Source organism: Filicampus tigris, chromosome 5 (assembly GCF_054856515.1).
Source record: "Filicampus tigris isolate MCC_2025a chromosome 5, RoL_Ftig_1.0, whole genome shotgun sequence".
In the NCBI taxonomy this organism is placed as follows: domain Eukaryota; kingdom Metazoa; phylum Chordata; class Actinopteri; order Syngnathiformes; family Syngnathidae; genus Filicampus; species Filicampus tigris.
The window spans coordinates 5,877,665-5,900,716 of NC_141221.1; the positions used below are offsets into that span (position 1 = coordinate 5,877,665).

A 23,052-nucleotide genomic window follows, 5' to 3' on the forward strand; every position below is an offset into this window, starting at 1 on the left:
ATTTATTTTTAAAGGCAGTCCAAGCAAGGACGGAAGTGGGTTTTCGGCCGTCCCTGTAATTGTCCCTAACCGGGTCAAAAAAAAAGAAGAGAGACCACAGAAAAGAGAGACCACTGTACTTTTCTGCGTTACCACATAGCCACCTTTATTAACTGGCGAAATGTAAGGATGGAAACACTTTAAAAGGACAAGGATGGACTGGGAGGGATGATGATGATTATTATTATGAATAAGGACAGAGGGACGATGATGGAAGGGTGCCCAGGTCGCGGATGGAGGAAGGACCAGTAAAATAGAGTAAAGTGTCCATCTCTGCCAACCACATGCGCCACAACTGTCCATTTCTAATTAAATATACATTTTTCAAATTACTAAACATAACTTACACAGAAAAAAAAGTGAATTTACTCAATTTTATCTCATCAGGTGGCTGCACCAAATGAAATCATCTGGATCCAGACACAATTTTTATGATTATATTTTTCGCAACCACTTGATCAAATAAAAATTGAGTAAATTCAACAAAAAAAAAAAGAAATAGTGTACAACAATGCCTGTAGTTGATGCCAAAATTCAATGAATTACTATTCTCAGTTTTGTTTTGTTTTGCAGTAGCCATAGCTATAGCCAAATCCCATAATTGCATTAAATTATTAGTTAATTAATTGCTTCAAACCCTCATTATTGCCTGGCTCTTTTGTGTGCACACGCGCACACCCATGCACACACACAAAAACAATCAGGTATTTCCATTTTGTCCAATACCTTAATGATATGGAAGTCATGAAAGCAATGGGTTTGTGTGTTAGTTATGAATTCATAATTTGAAGCGTTAATCCCACCTGACACATCTTCATCTCAGTTTAATTAAAAATGACCTCTGTAAGACCAGTCACAGTCTAATTTAGATGGAGGTGTGATGTGAGAGTGAACCGTGTGTCTGTCGTGGCAAATATGTTCGATATGACTGTAATTAACACTGGGGACCTATTTTCATGCCAAACGCAAGTCTACTGTAAAGTGCAATCTAACTGTGCGCATGGGTGGGATTTTCATTCTTTTGCAGTTTCCTAGACGGGCGCAGCTGGAAATGGGCACTTGCGCCGTAATCGACATAAACCATCCCTCTCTTTTGTAATAAAATCTTGATCGGAATGGGCTCGATCAGATCGTAATATTCAGAATGGGATGCGTACATAAAGCCGATTAGACTTTTAATCCGAAGAAAATGTGTGTGTTTGAACGTAGCCATTGTTTGCATCCATCCATCCATCTATATTTATATATATTTAGCACTTCTCCTTATTAGGGTTGTTGGTGAGCTCAAGGGCGTGCAGAGGGCAGGGCGAACATGATGGCGATTGATTGATAATGTGCATGTTGAAGAGCCATGCTGATGGCATAGATGGGGCAATAAACTCACAAAAAGCTCCATCCACCCCTCCCAGCCATCGATTGATGAAAATGGGCAAATGTTTTGGTCCATGTCTATTGTCGAAAGTGGATGAATGTGCATGTAGAGGGGGCATCCGCTTGTGATTGGGGGACATAAACTCGACACCACAAGGATTTACTTTGATGACATACTAGTGGAGGGAGTTTCCTGTAGATTACGTGTCAGAAGATTGTAATGATACAATCGATCAATATTCAGTTTGATTTGATTGATTTTGTCCCTGCCGGCCTGCAAAAATGAATATTCAAAGACAGGAACACACATATGGACAAATGACTTGTGCTTGTGTTTTGTGAGCTCATTTGTTTTATTTTATTTATTATTTACTTTCTTCGACCATACAAATACATTAGATGGCAAATAAAATTTGTCTCAAAAAATGACTAGAATAGACAAGGAGGCAGAGTGAGAAAGACAAGATAACAGTGACAGATCAACATTAGCCACATGATTCATTATGTGCACAATTTGGATGCGGCCCCTTGCAAAATCATCCCGCGCCAAGAGACTGGCATGTTAGATTAGATTACACAAATAATTTGGAGGGCAATAACAAATGTTTGCCATCATTTTATCTGTGTGATTCCAAAGATCCAATAAACACTTTAGAAAAGAGATACCATCAAATATAAATGCAAAAAAAAAAAAAAAAAGCACAGACACCTTTGGTTTTCCCATTTGAAAAATATGTGGTACTTCTTGAGTACAGAGCACTGAGTATTGAGTACTGCATGTATGTATATGTATGTGTATGTAGGTATGTATGTATGTGTGTATATGTATGTGTGTATATAAATGTATGTGTGTATATAAATGTATGTGTGTATATATATATATATGTGTGTATATATATATATATGTGTGTATATATATATATATATGTGTATATATATATATATATGTGTATATATATGTATATATATGTATATATATGTATGTGTATATATATGTATATGTATATATATGTATATGTATGTATATGTATATGTATATATATATATATATATATATATATATATATATATATATATATGCGTACGTACATACATACATACATACATACATACACACACACAGGGGTGCACATAATTTTTTTCATGCGGTACTCGCATGAGTAGGGTTTGTTTCAATCACATTAAATTACCTGATTTGGGCATTCCATCAGACTGATGGAATGGTTGGTCAGTCTGTCACTAACGGACACCCATTTTGTTGACAATAGAAGATTAAAAGCAAGCTTCCCAAAAATAATGGATGAAAATCCATTTCCGTAATCATCGCTAACCGGGTGAAGTAGCGACGGATCTCTCAGTCCGTCACTGACGGATGCCTGCTTTGCTGACTACTGACAGAAACACACACCGTGTGTCTCCTGCGTTTTTGTTGGCGAGGGTGAATAAACAGATTTAATGTTGTACATATGATACAGATGCTAGTTATTGGCCTGTTTCCGTAAAAATCCTTCATAATATAATACACTTTTCTGCAATATGCTTCATAGAAGCTGCTTTTTGATCACAGCAGGGCTTATCAATAAATGAGATAGACCTACACCAAACGCAACGTTTTCCAATAAGGTAGAAAACGAGAAGAAACAATTTTGACATAGCCTTGATATTTGGGGGTTTTTGTCGCCTCCACGCGCAAACTCGCGTGTCACATTCAATATGCAAAGAAGTGGGAACGATATAAATGTTGCCATTTGATATCAAGGCGATAAAATATTTACAAACAACAATGCCATTCCAGGACAACTTCCTCTTCAAGTGACAATTTTATTTTATTTTTATTTTTTTTTATTGAAGAACCATCCAGCACCAGCCCATTCCACAGATGACACACATCACAAATTAAACATGAAGAAAAAGACTGTGTGAGACACGTTGAATAATACATTGCTTGGATACATTGCACTAGTTCGTTTTTTTTTTTTTTAGTTTCCACTGCCACCATCATGACAATGTGGGCCAAAAATGCTCCATGTAATATATAATAAGGAAAATCATTATTTGAACCTCTGCTGGATTTGTAAGTTTGCTGACTCAGAAAGTAATTACCATCCTTATACTTTTATGGTTGTTTATTGATTATGGTAACTGTCAGAATGTCCATCAAAAATCTGTAAAATAAACATAATGTAAAAGTTATAAAATGTTGCGAATTTCTTTGAGTGACATTGATCCTCTACAACTTTGAATTCTGGCTCCAACAGACTGACTGGTGCCCATGTGTGCATAATCAGCCACCTACCATTTCTCCTGATCTCTACTAGTCATGTGTATAAAGCACCTCTATGTTGTAACATGGAGACCCACGGCTATTAATACGACGTGGCCAATGTATGTGCAACTCGTCATAATAGTTTTGCTATTTTATTAACTTACATAGTGCTTGCACTAAAATTACGAAGAAAGCTTGTTTTCGGATGAACATTGGTTTGACTTTTATGCTATCAAAATGATCTGTTTCGATTCGCTAACGTTGTGAACCGTGCAACAAAAATAGACCCTACTGTGTTTTTTCAGATTGAACTGGGAATTTTTTAAATCCAGTAGCAGGATGTTTTTTAGGTTGCCACAAGACAACAGATTTGCAACACATGATTCTTGCAGCTGACAACATCAAATAATTCTCTTCAAGGCGGCCCATAGATGGGGAACATCTTGCTTCTTAGAATCGATTGTGACAAGCATTGTTGCCAAAGCTTCCTGGTTCACATCACTCCCTGTCGCTGTTGAACCTCTTTGTGCCTACCTACAATCAATATCTGTACCGCGGTTTACTTTTTCTTTCTGTACATTGTTTCATCACCTGTGGAGGTCAAACAGAAGTGACAAGCCTATTTTGACAATGTAAGGCGTATAAAGTAAATAATTCTGTTTTCAAATGTCGGGTGTAAAAGTGAAAAGACATCAGAAAAATAAATACCGAAGTAAAGTACCATTACCTAAAAAAAAAAAAAAATCGAACAAATTATTTGTTATTATTATGTCCTTATCACAACAAATGCTGTGTAGATGTGTGTGTGCGTGTATGTGTGTATGTGCAGATCACCAAAGGTAAGCGTTAATAACTGCTGTGAGCGCAATCACTAATGGCCATGCCAGAAAGTACTTAAAGAGACAGCAACACATTGAGTGGGCGTTTACTTATGAAATGATTCATAATTTGACAAATTCTGACATTGAAAAAGATTTGGGGTATAATCAGTGTATATCCAGAAGGGTATATCCAGAAGCTGCCATATGGAGTGCATTTTGCTGGTTGATAATGTAAATGACTAAAATGTATTCGGCATGCTGACTCTACAGCCATGCATTCTTTCTTTTTTGTAACACTTGTTCAAAAAGACAAATGCCATTACGATAGCATATCGCATAAGACTTCACCAAATTCCAGCTCAGCAGCAATCCAAAAATTATTTGCATGTTTTGCTTGGGGGTTTTTTTTGTCTGACACTAGCTCCCAAAATAAGGAGCAGTCTCAATCAGAGCAGTTAACAGGGGAAGGTCTTTATTTGTACAAACACAATAGTGAGGTTTTATCGCTGGCGTTGAGCAGAATCTTTGCATCTCCAAAACGATCACTTTTCAGGAAACCCCCCAAATGATATGTTTGTTAAGCCATTAAAATTGCATTGAGAAAGAAAGAAAGCCATTACTTTTACACATACACAACGTAAGCGCTATAAATAGAAACAAAAAACAAAAGTAAGAATACAAGCAGACATGCCCCTATTATAGATAATCATATTCATAAACCAAAAACCTAAAGACAGTAAGTTAAGAGATTCACTTTCATTTCATGTCCATACATGATTTATATATTTTTGTAATACTATATTTTTAAACCTCTTCTTAAATACTGAAAATGATTCACAACCTTTTAGTTGTATTTCATAATTGTTCCATAAATTCACACCTTTTGCAGAAACACACATTTGCTTTATGTTAGTCCGTGTCCTTGATTTTTTTTAAAGACACTTGTACCCCTTAGATTATAACAGCTTCTGGATACTGTGGCACAGTTGGTGAAATGTTGGTGTTTTGATTACATGGGCTCATATTACGTTTTGTACTTTTTAAGCCTTTTCCTTATTTTATCCATCAAATTTTTTTTTTTTTTTTTTTTTTTTATGTTTGAGCAATTACTGTTTTCTACTCTGAGATCTTTCCGCCAAAAATATGCACTAGTATGTTCTACATACCTTTAAGTAGCTTTCAGCATCTGGGAGGTGTTTGCATCCAAATGGCAGTCTACTCGCAGGCTGTCATGTTATCTCCTGGTAACTGTCGATAGTGTAATAGGGTCAAGGCTCTCTGTCAAATGGGCTTCATCCCATGAGGCCCGGCGGGAAATAGATGGAAGACGCGATGGGATAATTGAGAAGGCGGGTGATAATAATCTGTGTTTAAGGTCGGACGGACTGAAATCTTTGAAATCTTTTGCCTCATCAATGATTTTGAAGCATGCATGTTGTGTTTAATAACTTATTTATTATTCATCTGTATGTGCTCAAGTCCTCCTGAGTAAATGAAGCATGTGTTTCTCTCTTCTCGGCTGGAAATTGGTTTTCATGTTGAATGGAGACCATGTTATTGGTAGGGACAATTGTATTTATTATTGATTGTATTTAATTTGGAAGATTATGTATGATCATGACTGCGGTTGAGATGGCCTAAAACAGGAGTGGACAACGTGGCTCACGCACCGCATGAGCTAATATTGTCATTGATTGTCGGACCTCTCAGGCATATTCATATACACTCCAAGCACAGACACAGATTGTTTGTTAGATTGTTTTTTTTTTCACTAGAAAAAATGTCACAACAAAGTATTTACACAGGCTAATTGTCATCAACTGGAGTAGCATTGAATTGCTCTGCTTGACACTATAGCAAAGATCGATGAATAAAAACATTGTAGCAGATTGTTTTCAGACTAATTAAATGGAATTGGATAGTTTTATTTTGCATCACACTTGATCTCTCACTGCACACTGGCTAGGAATCACTATGGTACATTATTAGTAGGGTTGTAACACGACTGTATGTATCGTATAGGTATAGGTTAGTGTTGTCACGATACCAAAATTTTGACTTCGATACTACGCCTGCATAAAATACGTCGGGACGTATATAACGAAACGTTACCTCGACAAAAAGCAGCAAAATTAAAACTGACAAAAAAACAAAAAAAGATGTCATTAATTCAAAATGTTAAGATATGCTTGATAAGAAAATAACATTTTAAACAGTGTTAGACACTTGTGAATTTTTGCACACACGTGAGGGAGTGAGAAAAATATATTACACTGTTTCTTTCAGCACTTGATTATTGATATTTTTAAACAACGAAATGTCGAAAGTGAAGATGCACCCTTCTTTACACCAAGGGCAGTCTACTTTCTGTCACGAAATTGTTGGGGAGAGTAATGCCAGCTCCGTCTGCCCCAACGCCCATCATGGCACAACACGGTCCGTCCAATTTGATGAAAGGTGAAAATGAAGATATGCTGATCTTTACGCTTAACCATTAGGGGTTTTACTAGTATACTTTAAACTATGACTATAAGTAGTTATGAAGAAATTAGGGGTTGCATCAATTATTCATGGTTTTAGTATGGGATTGCTGGACTGCTATGGTGTTTCCAAACAGAACATATTTAAGACATGAGGTGCAACTTCCTCGCACTGTAGCTGTGCATCTGCTCCGTAAACAAACACAGTGCAGCACAACCTCTGGCTAACAGATGTCTTGGCTGGCGATATTCTTTGGGCGGTGTGGCAAAATTGTTAACTCATTTGAAACGGCATCATACCGATGTGAATGTCAGTACAATGCCCCATAAAAGTAAAGCATTGCAATGCCAACTTCCAGCGGCATTCAAACAACCTCTCTCTGGATCTTCAGATGGATCCAAAGCAATATCCAATGCAATTGGTGTTTTTATAGTATAATAATTCAGCATGTTCAAATTGTTGTTCTTGCATCTGTCTGCATCCCTCATTTCCAAAAAGAAGACAAACTATTGATGATGCACTTTCCTAAAAGTAAAACATTTCAGATGTTATATACTATTAAACATGTATTATATGGGCGGCAATGTTTTGTTTATTCAAGAATCTTTCACCTGTTGGAGAGCTTACTGCTCGTAAATGCAGTTTTTATGTTTCCTTTTTAATGTCATATAACCTCTTCTAACTCGCCATCTATTTTCTACACTGATGCTAGTGTCGTGCCTGTGGATTTTCTTGTTCATCATATCAGTGTGTTCTATAAAGCTCTACAAAGTATATGTTCGGAGTTTCATCCTGTACCCTGCTCTTATTAGGGTCGCGTTTGAGCTGGAGTCTGCCCTGGACTGGTCACCAGCCAATCGCAGGGCGTGTGTAGACAAACATCCATTCAATACCTATGGATAATTTAGTTTTCTGTTCTTTTTTTTTTTTTAAAGCATTCTGTCATATTCGGATGCTTGGTCATGCTGTAAGGTGGATCTGTATGCCTTTTATGCCGCAGCAATTTTGCTGTGAATCAACAATATGCTCCCTCTATTTATTCATAATGTTATATTTATTAAAAATGAAGTTGGATAGAGGTTTGAGAGGGGACAGAAAGAGAAAAAAACATGGTAATGGTAAATGGGCTGACACTTTGATACTTCAGATACTTCGACATGGTCACAATGGCTGGGGATAGAACCCACAACCTCCGGGTTGGGAAACGACCACTCTACCACTGAGCCATGCCGCTCCAGGAACAGAGCAAAAACAACACGATAAATGTATAACATCAGTATATGTCATCAGTAACTTGGCATAGGAGTTGGATTGTATTTAGGTGGATTGTAGACTGGGATGGCAGTGCTACTCCGTTTGAGAAGCAAATAGGACAGGACAGGACAGGGGTGCACCTATGGACAGTTCTGAGTTTTCCGAGTTTGGGAGGAAGCTGGAATATAACATGCAAATCTGAAGTCCAGGCCCTTTGTAAGTCAGATGTGCAAACCGCTAAATCGCTTCCTGCAAAGACAAAAACAATTGAATCTGCATTTTGTTCCCTTACCATATCCAATGTGAACCAAACCTTAAAAACAGAGTAAGTATGGAAAAGTGATTTTTGACTACTGTTACATTCCTACCAACCAGATCTAAATTGCCACGAGCTATTCTTGTGTAGAGCTATGTTTGTCAACATGTTGTGCACGGCATGTTTGGCTCTTGATGCTGATCGAGTTAGCCACCCCTTGCTCTAAAATGTTCCACGGTCCATGCATCAAGCTCCAGCAGTACCTGTAAGGCGGCAGCATGCGGCATATGCGCCGACCCCAGGAGGACTGATCACATTTGTAATTGACGAGCCAAACAGATGCTCCTCTGCACCGACTGCAGCTGCTTAGTCTGCTCACTGCTAATTCACTCCGACGTCAACCCTTCCTACGGTGACACTCATTTGACCCCGTCTATCTCTGCTCTTACTTACTGCTCAATCGTGTTCCAACACTGATTGAATAATTAAACTTAAACAAACGATGCAGAATCCCGATGGGGTATATTGTGCTCATTGACAGCAATGCATTTCTAGCATTTCAGTGATGTGGTTTTGAGCAAAAATGAATGTGCAAATGAATAATTACATGCCCCCTGGCCACTATTTACTTGCTTACCACATTGCTCTACAAAACAGCAGCACCAACACACACAAATAAAGTTTGAGATGAATTAAATTGTTACGTTATGTTTGTCATATACAATTTCCCTGCACATTTTTAAAGATATAATAAGCCTCCAAGTAGATTCTGGCATCTGGTCACCCCACAATGTTGTATTCCTCAGTGTTTGTTCGGGGGAATTATTCTACTTGCTGCATTTGTTCCACCTCCACCTGGTCTGCCTCTTTTCTCATCGGCATTTCTTCAGAATAGTCTTTTTTGTTGTATTATCAGTTGAAGTCGAGTAAATAAATGCCACTATTTGAGGGAATACAATTTCTATATGCAAATGGCATAAAGTATGAGGTAGTTGTCAACTACTCTGAACTGCAGTAGCCGTGGTCTGTATTCCGACGTCAAAGGGTTATTGTTTCAAGCGTTCAGCGTTCCGTATTCACAGCATAGCCAGTATGTTTCAGACTTTGAAAGGATCCTGAGTACTGTGTGGGTGCCAACCCTCTTAGGCGTTTGATTGACACTGGTGAAGATGAAGCTGTGCGCAATGTCACGGGCAGTTGACCTATAGCTGAAGGCTTCATATAGCGCTTGTCACCACGGTGACAGACAGATAGACTGCATGGTGACTGGAGTAATTTGTTCACTCTGCCAAAGATTAGTGAAACCTCAGAAGAGAAGGTGATCCTACCCGAAACCTTTCTCTTTAACTTACACATGTGTAAGCACGCACTCAATAGCTGACCTTGTCTGTTCATCTATGATTGTTTTCCCTTATGTTCCATCTATCTTCATCTGTCTAGCCAACTGACTCCCACACACATGCAGCTAACCTTTGGGTCATTTTCTTCATGACATTGCCACAGGTGGTATCTCTCCTTATCATCCACTATCATCTCTTGGCCACAGGTTAAATCCCTTTAATGCATCTGTGTTCTCTCACTGCCTTGTGCTGGTGTCGAGTCTTTCCGTTTTCTGCTTGCCACGCTCGCTGTAAAGACATTTTACGGCCGGGCAATAAAAGGTCGTAATGGAAAAATGATTGTGTATTGCTTGGGCTCGTATGAAGTCAATCGGATATTGCATCAAGATGAGTCAACTACTTTGCTTGGAATTACTGGACCATGGTCGGATGTATAAAAAGAGTGTAGTGACTGTGAAATTTTACTAATGCAATTCCGGATTGATGACAGCGGGAGGTTTCCAATCTGCAAAACGGGGACCAAAGGGGGTCCCGTGCATTGATTATCACTTGGGCAAACCATTTCCTGCCTGTTTGTTGTTATAAATGAATGTCTTCTATGTTCTTCATCATTAGTTTATGTGCAGTATAGTTCAGTCAATATTCTTATAGCAGTTGGTTTGAAAGATAAATGCTTTACAGACGGTGTTGGAGATTACTTTTGTAACTAATTACAGTAATAAATTACATTGCGTCGGTAACTGATTAATATAACGCGCTACTCATTATAATGTTGTAATATGATTACAGTTACTAAGTCCAGGAACACGTTCTAATCGCAGCTGTCACCAGTGATGCAGGCTTTCTCTAAAAATGAATACAATATTTAATAGCATCATCTAATCTAACACATTTTTATCTCAGTGAACTAATCCACATTCAACATTTTCACAAATTCACAAGTTGTTGCTGGAGTGCACCGCAAGATAGTTACATGAAGCTTCCAAGAAACTTTGTGGAAATGACCGTTAACCATCAAGTGGCAATGTCATGAACAGTCTTTTGAGTGCAATGGGGCTGTGGGGGTAACATTTGACAATAGCTGAATAAGAATGACATATTTATCAGTCACAGTGTTCTTTTCCTCATATGTCTATGTGAAACAAAACTAATAACTAACAGATAATAATACATTACAGGAGGAGACCCCATTCCGAGAACGAAGGGCACAGCACATTATAGAATACATCAAAAAAGAGGAACTACAGTGTTTGCAGCTTGAAGTGAAACATTCTGGGTCTTCACAATTTAACATTCCGTCTGGGGAAAGTGACATCACATGCGCAATGTCACGTTTCAACCGCAAGAAAAATAACAAAGGGGGAAGCAGAGAGAGTCACGTTTTCAAGATGGAAATCCACTCACTAGTTTGCGTTTGTGTCAGGTTAGAAAATATTAAGGTATGTTGCTGGCACACTCTCTCAGTCTCTGTGGGACTAAAATAAGCTCCATTTTGAAATATTCAATACCAGCCATTATTTATGCTTTTCTCATGCTCTTTTATTACTGCTATTTCAGGGCATGATTATAAAATACTTAATTACAAAACATGCCCTGTCTGGTTGCTGTTAGTCCTCATTCTTGAAGGGCACTTTTATTTTTATTATTGAAATAGTCGAAGCTATTAAAATGTTGAATTTCATAGACTTTTTTTGTTCAATCTCTGTGTGGCTGCACTTTCTAACTGAGTAGTTAAATAAATGAGGCATAGAAACAGAGTTTGTGTCACGTCGTAAAAAGTTTTGGCTTGTCTAAATTATTCTATATCAATACATTATTGGTAACTACTATTTGCAGATGCTAAATAGACCTCATTGGACTTTAATTTAGTACTCTTCCTCTGCTATATGAAGAATTACAATTAATTGAGAACTAAAAGGCGACTTAAAAGTAATAAGTAACTTATTACTTCACACAGATGGAAGAAACATTACTTTCAAATGCAAGTAACTAGTAAAATGTTATATTACATTTTGGAAGTAACTAGCACAACTCTGTTTGCAGATAATTTGATTTAGAAAAAAATGCACCAGAAGTGTGCATGTACTATACACACACATGCAGTGAAGACTCTCCGCCTACCACTCACAACCCAGGCTAAATGTGACTCCTCACTGACATACAACGCTGGTCTTTCATTTGAGATGTATGTAATAAATCAAATAACCTCAGTTCATAGATCGTATTGTTTACATTCAGACATTAAATTGGTTAACTGTGGGCCCCATTTGAGCACATTTACTTACCCTGTTGCTGCACCAAATAAACTTACGTAAAAAGTCGTACTTGTATCATTCAATATAACCTACATTTTTACCTAAATTGTAACTCAGTCGTCTATCACAAATCTACACTAACACAGTAGTAGAGTCCTAAAGTCAACCATAATACCTCTGACCAGTGCGTCATTCAGTAATTGCAACAAGTAACTGATGATCACATTTGAACTCAGTTGATATCAAAACGGCAGCACCAAAACATGTAAACGTCTCAGAAGTAGAGTTCAGTAAATGTGGATTGACTGAGCTATTATTTGTTGCATGGGGTCACCCAACTTAAAGCACCTGTGAATTTCTATTCCAGGACGAGTGGACGGGATTCCTTATTTCTCTACTCTCTTTTTAAAAGGCAATTATTCTGAACACAACTGTATGTACATTTTAATAAATGGCGGTCCCAGGAAGGAACTGCTGGCCGTTATTGTACTAGCATCAAACAAGGCAGCAGTGAGAATATTTGAGTTACAGTCCAGTGTGTACAGGCCCACTCAAGCCACATGACACGTTTCACTGTCCCCGCATTTTCACTGCACAACATTTCTGACACGTCGCCGTTATCCCTTTTCAACAGAAGCTTTTCTTTTGTAAACAAGTCAAGCACACAAAAAAGTTTGCAAAGCTTTTGGTGAAATGACAGCACGCATTGTCGAGCAATCTGACAGCCGTGCACTCTGGAAAAAATAAATAAAATGGCTGCATTGTGTTGACTGAATGTAGGCAGACCCACAACCACTATTTTTCAATTTGTCAGCCTGAGATCCTAGTACTTTTGTATTTTTTTTTGTAATAATTTTGGTTTCATGAGTTGGTGAATTTTACATGAAAACTCAGGCTGTACTTGGCAGGATGTAGACATATTTTAAGGTTGCTTGAAATAGCTTGGCTGTTGTTGTTTCTAAATGAATACATGAAAAAATGGTTACTAACTGCTTTGCAATCACTACATGTGAAATGATAGTGTTTGTGTCATGTGTGACATTATTAGCGTCCATGTGTGAGAGGAGTTTGCTACAAAATGATCTGTTTCAAACACCTTCACTTTTTTTTATTTTTTTTTTTATCATGTCCTACTAAATTGTCATGACTGTCACTTTATTTGGATTCACATTACAAGAAACGGTTGCTGCCATGGCAACGTCTAACATCCAAATAGCCGACAAGCCTCTAAAGTCACACAAAATTATTTACGGGGGACAACAGTTCAACAAGCACCAAATCATTAACTAGAGCATGTTTTGCTTAAGCACGGTAAAATCTGACCCGTGACCGTTGTTTTAAAAAAAAAAATTGTATTGTAATGTTAAGGGGAGTTAACTGATTTTTTTTTTTTTTACCCGTTGAATGTTGAATATGACTTCAAGGGGACACATTATGAAATTGATTTTATTTCAGTGAGTTTAAAACATTTCTCAGGTGTCTTAATACTGTGACATGCGCTCCTAAAAATGCCCCAAAGATGAAGAATTACAGTAAAATGTACACCCCATTTCTTGCTTCACTGAAATTAACAAGCTTTGAGGCGGCTCTCTACTCGCCATTGGCAAGTATACCAGTCGTTACCATGACGACTAAGGGCAGTGCCAGCAGTTGCCGCGTTATCAACCCCCAACCTAAAAATAGCGAGTGCAAAATCCAAAGCACACGTGAGCCCCAACAAAGACGACATGGTACTGGTGCATATGATATGATATGATAAGATATATATGTATATATTAGATTAATTAAAGCGACTATAATAGCAGTGATTTCAAGTCATTAGCTGCAAGGAAGGAAGCGCACGGGTCTTTGACACCACTATGACGTGTCGTGGTACGCTCCATTGCTTTGAAGCAAAACACTTAATTACACAAAATCTCACTGTTTCCTGAACATAATATGCTATACTGGAAATGAAGTCCTGAGAAGTCATTTACTCTTTTCTCGCCCGGGCTTATATACACAGTGCCAATCTATTCTAATCTATTTTTTTCACTCGCTTTCTTCATCTTAGCAGTATGAGAATAATGGCTAATATTTGAGGAAATACCATAACTTTATAAGTCATACATATAAATCATACATGGACATGAACATCTGACAGCGTTTGAACTACTTGTGAACCAAAACAGCAGTACCAACGTAAGACCATGATCTGCTTTGAGTGTCATGAGTTTTTAGATGTTATAAATGGTGCCCCGGGTGATATTTAAGATGATCTTACATTATGTGCACATGGCATATTTAATGATGTTCCCATAGTGTGATATGATCACAACACAGTGTTGTGTGCATAAAAACAACTCACATGCAGTATAATGCAGTGTAGTTTTACAACACTGTCGTGCAATTTCCGTACTTGAATACTTTCACTGAGTATAATTATTGGTAAGGTAAAATTAGTTATGGTATACATTTTTTGTATGAGATCATATTGTGTTGTGCCATTCAGTATGGTGGTTAGCAGGTCTGCCTCAGCGTTCACAGGTTCTTGCTTTGAATCTCTGCCTTCCTGTTTGAATTTAGCTCTTAGGTTAATTGGAGACTCTAAATTGTCCATTGGTTTGAATGTGAGTGTGCATGGTAGTTTGTCTATGTGTCCTGTGTTTGGCTAGCAACCAGTCCACAATCTACCCTCCCTCTAACCCAAAGACAGCTAGGAGAGGCTCCATTTCGCATGTGACCCTCATGAGGATAAGCCGTATAGAAAATGGATGGAGAGAAGCGTCCAGTCAAGGCATTTTGTTGCCTTAACACAAATAGTGAGCGCACAATACAAATGTTTCTTCATCCATGTCCAACACAGCAACACTGGGGAAAAAAAGAAGCCTTTATTACTTCTATTTATCAGTGTGACAACTGCAGGAATATTTCTTTTTAAAATGGCTCAAATGTGAGACAAAAATATTGTGTTAAACAAAGCCCTAATTGGTGGTCAAAAGAGCTCCAGGATGCCTTTTTGGTCACAATATTATTATTAGATATTTTTATGGGGGCTAAATCTTTTGTGTGCATACTTAGTGATGTTTTTTTTTCTTTTTAATGGACCTGGTAATCACACTCCATTGGTTCAACTTACTTCAGAGCACTTTGATGATAATGGAAGCCATTACTCTCCTCTCGATTTTACACCTGAAAGACTCCTTTTTGGTTTATTATGTTAGGTTTGGATATTCATTTTCGTGCATCCTCCCCCCCCTCGAGACGAGAGGGCCTGTTTTGATTACGTCCCCTGTTTAACAACAGGGTTGCATGATTTAAAGGAGACATATTATGGAAAACTGACTTTTCTCTGGAGGGCCTGCCCTCCCATCAAGTGTGAACTCAAACAACATGTAACTGTTTTGTGGTCTGCTTTTTTCTTGAAATGTGTCCGTGAATGAGCCATTATGCATTTCCTCTCCACGTAACACTGATGCTGATTTACATAATAACCACCGCCATGACATGTCATGTCTTGTACAGGTCTGCATGCTCACATTGGTCACGTCGCAGGTCGCAATCCGTCACCGTAAAATGGGGCATCCCACGGCGGATGTGGCCCTACGTGCAGTGCGCCATCAAAGTGGAAGCAGTTAGTGAAGCATTTCACCATCTGCACTTGGGCTATGAATTAGGCTCTATTTGTTTGTTCCACTTTTACCGGTTAGCGCTACGCAAAAGCCACACAAATCATTTAGTAAATTTGGCCAACAGTGTAATACATGGACTGCTTCCTCCATAAGTTAAAATACATTTAGTGTATTGATAGGCGCTCACTTTTTTCCAGACTAGGATCTACTTTCAAGTACCGGTAGACGTCAAGGCGCTGTCCTCAGATATCATGGTAGTAAAAGCCAGACTCGCCATTGGCCCAGCTGTGAATGGAGCTTGATCAGGGCTGGCTACTTGCATAAGACATTCCCCTTGAGTTAATCAAGACAAAAAATAATGTAAACTAAAGTGTGCCATATTCCCTGATCCATGCGGTATTTTGATGAAAGCACATCTCAAGCATGTTATTATAACACCTAGGAACTGTCTTAAGTTGTGAAAATGAAACATAATATGCCTTCTTTTAAGAATGAAAACACACTAAATATCCAGTCAATCATTATTTGTTTTTGAATGTTTCTGCCAACTAGTGGCTGTATGTAATGTAAGTCCTGACAAATGCATGTTTTTACCCATATGTACAGTCTGTCTAGTATGATACAGTCTAACATAATGAGTATTTGTTTTGCATCAAAAAAATCGGATGCCTCCATTTTAGCAGTCTTAACGGCTAACATGATGTGTTGGCGGAGTGCCCCTTAATGTACTAATAAATGTGCATTTGTTTGCTTGTCGCATTAAAAATAGTCCATCAATGTACTGCCTTGCATTGCGATGACATGCTGTTGCAGCATCGTGATGCATCATGTAGCATGCATTTAAAACAGTAGTCTGAACAGGCCACACATTTTAATTTGATGCCAGAGGCTTCGGCTGGTGGAAATTTGAACACGGGCCTCATTTAGCACTCGGGCTGTATTTTGGACACGTCTGGTTCATGTTGTTTGGAAAGGAGCACTGAATTTTTACATAGACTGCTCCATTAGCTTCTAGCACTATTCGCTATCTTGTTAACTGCCATGTCACTTGTGATTAAGAGGTAGAGCTTGATCTGTGTTTCATAAAGGCGACAAATTTGTTTTTGAGTCAAGTCGAATTGGGGGTCGACCAGTGCCACAGATGCTTTAATGAGTTTGATGAGGAAGAATACATCCTGTATTTTTCTCTGCGTGTGTTTGTGTGTGTAAATGGGAAGCATTGATATGCAGATGGCGGAGGGCTTGGCCTGCAGGCTATATTTGATCCCAAATAGAGCATAGCATTAAATTACACTAAATCTCATTTTCAATTTGGAGTACATTATGACCAGTCTTCCTTCTAAAGCACCCACCGCCATCTACATGGCCTTTGCTTGTCTTACAATTGTAGCATATCTAAATACTTCATGTTTTTTCTTCACTTTGATTGATTTGGAGCAAGCAATCTTATGATGCCACTTTAAAATGTCACTTTAGTACAGTCTATACAGTACAATATATCATCCAGCAGCAGCCATGTGCGTAATTCTCAGTTATAGCTGAAGGGCAAAGGAGGAGATGTTATTATAGGGTGAAGGTGATGTTCAACCAATCACTCCGAGATTTGAAGGCAAGTAGTTTGGATTGTTATAGTTTTTGGAAAAGATGCCACAATATTATGCCCGTCTTATGTTCTGAGCTCCAAAGGTGTTAGATTGTCGGCTCAAGTTTGTACTACCATTCTGTGTCAGTGCAGTCCGCCGCATCTATGCTTTTATACAGAATAGGAACCAGGGACAAAAAGAGTGTGTAAATGTCAGCTACATAGGCAGGGAAAAGGGGCTTCTGACGCTCGACTCAACTTTACACCTCCATTGTGTATCAGTGCTGTTCATATAGAACAGTGTCATGAAGACATTGCGGAAAAATACTATTTTTACAGGAAGTGTGAAAGGAACTTCTGATAGTACTTGCTCCTCTAGGGGTGGAAAAATTGCCAGCTCAAATTCGCACCTCCATTCTGTGTCAGTGCTGAAGAATTTTGGGTCACTTCAGTTACCCCTGTTCCATCCACAAAAAAGAGAGTATCTCCTGATCTTACAGTACCTTCGAAAATAGAAAATTGCCGGTGCGACTTTGCACTAGTTACAGCTGTGATGCTAACTCAGAAGTTGAACTTCCTCCCGTACTTCCTCCTGTACTTCGCCACTTCCTTCCGCACAGAGAAAAAAAAAGATAAAAAATGGCAGGTTTTACAAGTGGTGTGAAATGGGTTTCTGTTAGAACCGCTCAAAGTGGGCAATGTCCAGGTCGATTTCCTTCGGATTCTTCGATTTCTATCCGTGCAATTTATACAAAACAGCAACATAAGTAAAAGGTAGAGAAATGACATTAGTGCTTTTACAGGCAGTGTCAAAGGAGGCTTCTGAAACTACCTTCAAAGCCAGACACTTTCCCCCCTTTGCCCTCAAGCCATGTTAGTGCCAAAAATTGGCTTTGATACTGCCTCTAAAGGTGAAACTTGCAAGGTGGGCTTCGCACCCCCATTCCCTGTCAGTGACGTCTATACAGAACAGTCCACATATACATATACATTGCTAAAAAAAAAATGCAAGCTTTTACTGGCAGTGTGCTTAAAAGGCCTCTGATACTCAGAAGACAAAGTGTGTCACCCTGATTTTTTGGTTTAAATCCAGCCTTTTGCAATGCATTTCATTTGCAACCAAGCATTTCTAAAGATACTTTGGTTCTCGTGACTGCAAGACTGATCCAGGCTTTCTGCCGAAGTCCTCTGTCCGTCCTGTTGCCCATGAGTGAGAGTCATTTAGATGATCTGTAATGGAAAACAGCTTGTGCATCCTCCTCCTCTCCACTGCCGAATGAAAGATGTCTGGTGTGTTACAGCTTGGATGCAACTCCCGCCAGCAGAGCAGCATGTACTGGGAACAACACACTGGTGCTGCTCTCACTGAAGAATCTCAGCTTCTTCCTTTCATGATGCCTGTTTGGCCCTGAGGCCTTGGGTCTGGCAGTTACTGTCGCTGAGAATGTGCTGCTCGTAGCTCGTAGCTCTGTGGTCCAAGCCCTGTTGCGGCGATCTTCCTTATGAAGTCCGTAGTCATCTCCTCCATCCCTTCTTCTTGTTATGCTCCTCCTCCAGCAGAGGATGTGGGATGTTAAATGCACCTGGGAATTTCTCAAAAGTAATCCTCCCATGGCTACCGATTCCATCCATATGCAAATAAGCCGTGCTGCAGCAGTCATATTGTGCATTGATGGCGACGAGATGGTCTGGTTTGGGAAGAAGTAAGATCGTTTTTTTGGGGGGGGTGGGTCTGTTAGACAAGAGCAAGAATGAAAAAGTTTCACAGTTTTTCCAAGATGGTGTTGATGACAACTCCTTTATGACGCGCACAAAGGCCAGAGGTTTTGCTACGTAGATGGACTTTAAAGCTTGAATAATTCTGGTCGTATACAGAGAACCCTCGCATTTTGCAAATTCACCTATTTGCCTTATTTTCTGATGAGCCAGTCAGAAACGGAAACTCGGGCACCGACTTTTGACTTGTTGTTTGAATGCCCTTTATTTTAATGAGAAATTAAAACAATAGCAGGGCTGAAGTTATTACTGTGCAAGTATACTGAGTGGTCAAAGCAAAACAAAATGAAAGGTAGAAAATTAGCAGTGACACACTCTAGCTAAAGACCCCTCTCATCTTCCTGTCCCCCCCACCCCGAAACTTGAGATTTACCAGAAACTTTCCAGCAATGCACCTGAAATTGTCCTCCCCTTTTGTAAGCCAAGTAATATGCTTTTAAGAAAACTACAAAATAGAAAGTCACACTAGTTTCAGCCTTTCATATAACAGATTGCGTACTGTGGTCTCAGCTGTAATATAACATTTTTGCTTGTTAGCTACGGCACACATTTGTATCCATCACTGAAGAGCTTCAACCCCTGAGGAGTCATGGGTTGTGTTATAAGAGTGTGTCCTTTCATTAGTTGCAAACATCTGTCCAGGCGGCTGCCACTGGGAGATTGTAATGGAATAACTGGAAACACTTGCACTGGCGCACTCCCACACGCCAGCAAACACAACAGCACATGCAGTATCCGTGTTTTACTATATGCTACATACTTCCTTTAACATAACCATTTTCACAAGCACAGAAATAAATGTAAAGGTTGTTCATTTTGCCATTATGGAGGGAAATATGAATGAAATTGTCTTCAAAATCACATTTTATGGTCTACTGGTGAATGAGTGGAAATATACTATACTGCATGATCCATAAAGAAAAATTAAAGTAAAGATCTTGCGTTTAATTGTGAGGCATCACTCTACATCCAGTCTCGCTCTTTCTGTCTGTGGACAGAATGCTTTATTGCGGCCGTCAGTGTTATGATGATGAAGTTTTATGGAGACACTGTGGGAGATTAAAGCGCTATTAGCCACACGCCGTCACCCTCTCCAGCTGTTACCTTTTGTTTACGGCCTAAAACAAGTGTTTTATGATATACTCTATAGGCAACTAGCCAATTATAGCTAATCATATATGAGATGATATGTGGAGTGTGGGAGGATGATTGGCACACGGGACACTATTACAATACAAATAAATATTAACAGGAAATGCATTGAAATGTTTTCACTGATAAGGACACATTGCACTTTTTAGTTTCAGTGTCACCAAAACACCCTTGATGCTCACTAAAATGAGGTCTCACATGCAGGACTCGCACTCGGTGCTTAAGTAGAAGAACAGCTACTAAAAAAACCAGTTATTTTCCCATAGATTTACTAACAGTGTCAACTAACCAACACAACAATGCTTAGTTAGATTATGATGGCAAGGTTTATTTTTCCCTTACCTGCATGTGTTTTGCCAGATTAAACAGAGAATTTTTGATCGCTACTAAAGTGAGGTTGTTAGGTTTGGTTAATTGTGGGCAGTTACGTAAAATCTTAACCACGGTTTGCCTCTCTATTTACGCCTTTTATGCTGTGTCCTCATCTGCGGCGGTTGGACCCAAAAAAAATAAAAAAGTACCAAATATATGTTTTCAAAGGTAGGGATTAAAAGTAAACAGTTGTAGACAAAAAAATCAAGTAAACAAAGAAAATAAACTTACTGTTAAGTACAGTAACAAGGACAATGAATAAACCCTTGCGTATTTGCCGTTCGGAATTTGTGAATTTGCCCGTTTTGAGAATTTTGGGGGTAACCGATCTTCTGTTATTTGCTCAAAAATGCAACTATCTGCTGTTTTTGCCCAAAGGCCAAAGCCCATGTCTCTTATAAATAGTGTTTTGGCAACATTTTAAAACGAGGGGAAGAGCGTCATTTAGCCAAGCCATAGCTTTGTCTAGTAAAAAGTGATTTCCGTCATCTAATGGCAATTTCAAACCCTGCAAAAAGCGGAAGTTCACTGTACCTGGACTTTTTTAATTCCCACCACTACGCAATGGTGAACTCTGAATATGTATGCAGCTTAAGAGACATAATGCCCTGTAATGTTTATTTTTTCATGCTAAATGTTGGGTTTTGTTGTGTTGCAGGTGGTCGAGACCAACTTGGTGGCCTTTGATTGCCACTGGATCCTCATCAACGAGGTGAGTTGTTGGAGAAATAACAAATTGATCCATTAGCATCTGATGTATGCAATTTCTCCTCTTCTTTCAAGAAGTAAACTAAAATGACCACTCTTGGTATTTATTGGAGTAATAAAGGAGGTTACTGGCTTTAACTGCACATGGAAAGAAAACAATATGAGACATTTGTCTTGGATATAAAGGTCCTATCACAATTTAAATTCACAATTATTTTCAGGCTGTTAAGCACACGATCCTTGCTTGTGACCTCTGTGGAATACCTTTAGATGAGAATAAGTTTTCTAATCAAAAATTAGGGAGGTAACTTAAATATTAATAACACTGGGAGGGGAAATGAGAGCACTGGAAGTCCACTAAGTCACGATCTTAATCATACTAGTAAACTTTTTTTTTTCTTTTTTTTTTTTTTTTGAGGGGGCTGACTCTGACTCCACAGTTTGAATTCAGCTAGTTATTCCACCGTGTTCAAAAATTATGTGACCGTTGGTCATAAGATAACATAATTAAACTTTAACATTAGCTCTAATTTTATGTTAATGCATTTCCTGGAGAGATTTGTTTATAATTTATGAGATTTGCCTTTGATTAAAATCGAGCAAAATAAGCACATGCCTGCTCATTATTTAAAGATGAGTGGAAACCATATTTCCCCAAATAGTGGCCGTCCCTCTAATTGATGCCGTGTACCAATTAGTCCACTCAAATCCACTCGAGACAAATAAACGCTCCTCACAAATTTCCATTGGGAATAAAACAGGTAATAACCATAATTACTGTACTTCAGTTCCAAGATTCTATGGTTCACACAGGAGACGCATTCACAAGAATTACCGTTGTGCCCGATTGAACTCGACTGCTAACCTAAACAGCAGCACCCACAGAAGCAATAAAGCAGTATCTCAGGTGGATAAAAGTTTGGAGACTACAAGACTTCAGGGATGTTCGTCTTTGGAACGACGTCTGTATTGAGACATATACGGTAATTTTTTGGGAGGCTGAGGACTCCATTTGGAATATGAGTTTTCAACATTTTATCCCATCGCTAACCAAAACAACAGCACATAAAGAAACATGTAAACAATCTCACAGGTGAATAAAAGTGTGTAGACTCACTATGTTGTATTTAAATTTTGTGAATACGGTGTCCTCAATGGTGATTAGGACACATAACATTAAACCAACGTGTCATCGCTCTGTATTTTTGCACAATGCATGCATGTTTATGGTCCTTCTGGGGCTTCTGAGGCCCTATAATAATTAAGGGTTGGGACACCTTTGATCATTTTTGGCAAACAGAATAGCCTACAAGACTTTAGAGGTGTTCTTCTTAGGATGGTCTATGTCATTTTTAGGATGTGGAATTTTTAAAATGTGTTTTAATAGTTTAACAAAACTACCGTAACCAAAACAGCCGGGCCTAATAAGGTTGTAAACGGATGAATTAAAGTGTGGAGACTCACCGAATGCTTTAAATGGCTTCCCTGCGCAATATCACACATGCTCTTAAGTTTTGTGAAGATGGCGTCTTTAACAATGATTATCATTCCAGTAGATTTTCATGTCAGTCTACTGACACTGCATCTGTGTTTATGTTCTTTCTTCCCGAGGCATGTAAACAGTCTCACAGATTAATTAAAATGCGTAGGTGCGCTGTATGTTATAAATGATTTTTCTGTACAATATTAACATTCAAACACCATTTTTAATGATGATTAGTGTTCCAGTAGAAATATGATCGCTCCACAATGTTGCACAATGCATGCA

At 38.6% G+C, this 23,052-nt stretch overlaps 1 protein-coding gene across 5 annotated transcripts in view; it reads left to right on the top strand.

The window, feature by feature from the left end:
* The window catches only part of grid2 (glutamate receptor, ionotropic, delta 2), a 440,886-nt gene that overhangs the window by 270,389 nt on the left and 147,445 nt on the right, over positions 1–23,052 (top strand). For all 5 annotated transcript variants that reach the window (XM_086031022.1, XM_086031021.1, XM_086031025.1 and 2 more), the window contains one exon: positions 21,235–21,288. In XM_086031022.1, coding sequence (XP_085887148.1) covers positions 21,235–21,288 — 54 coding nt within the window. The remainder of the gene's footprint in view (positions 1–21,234; positions 21,289–23,052) is intronic.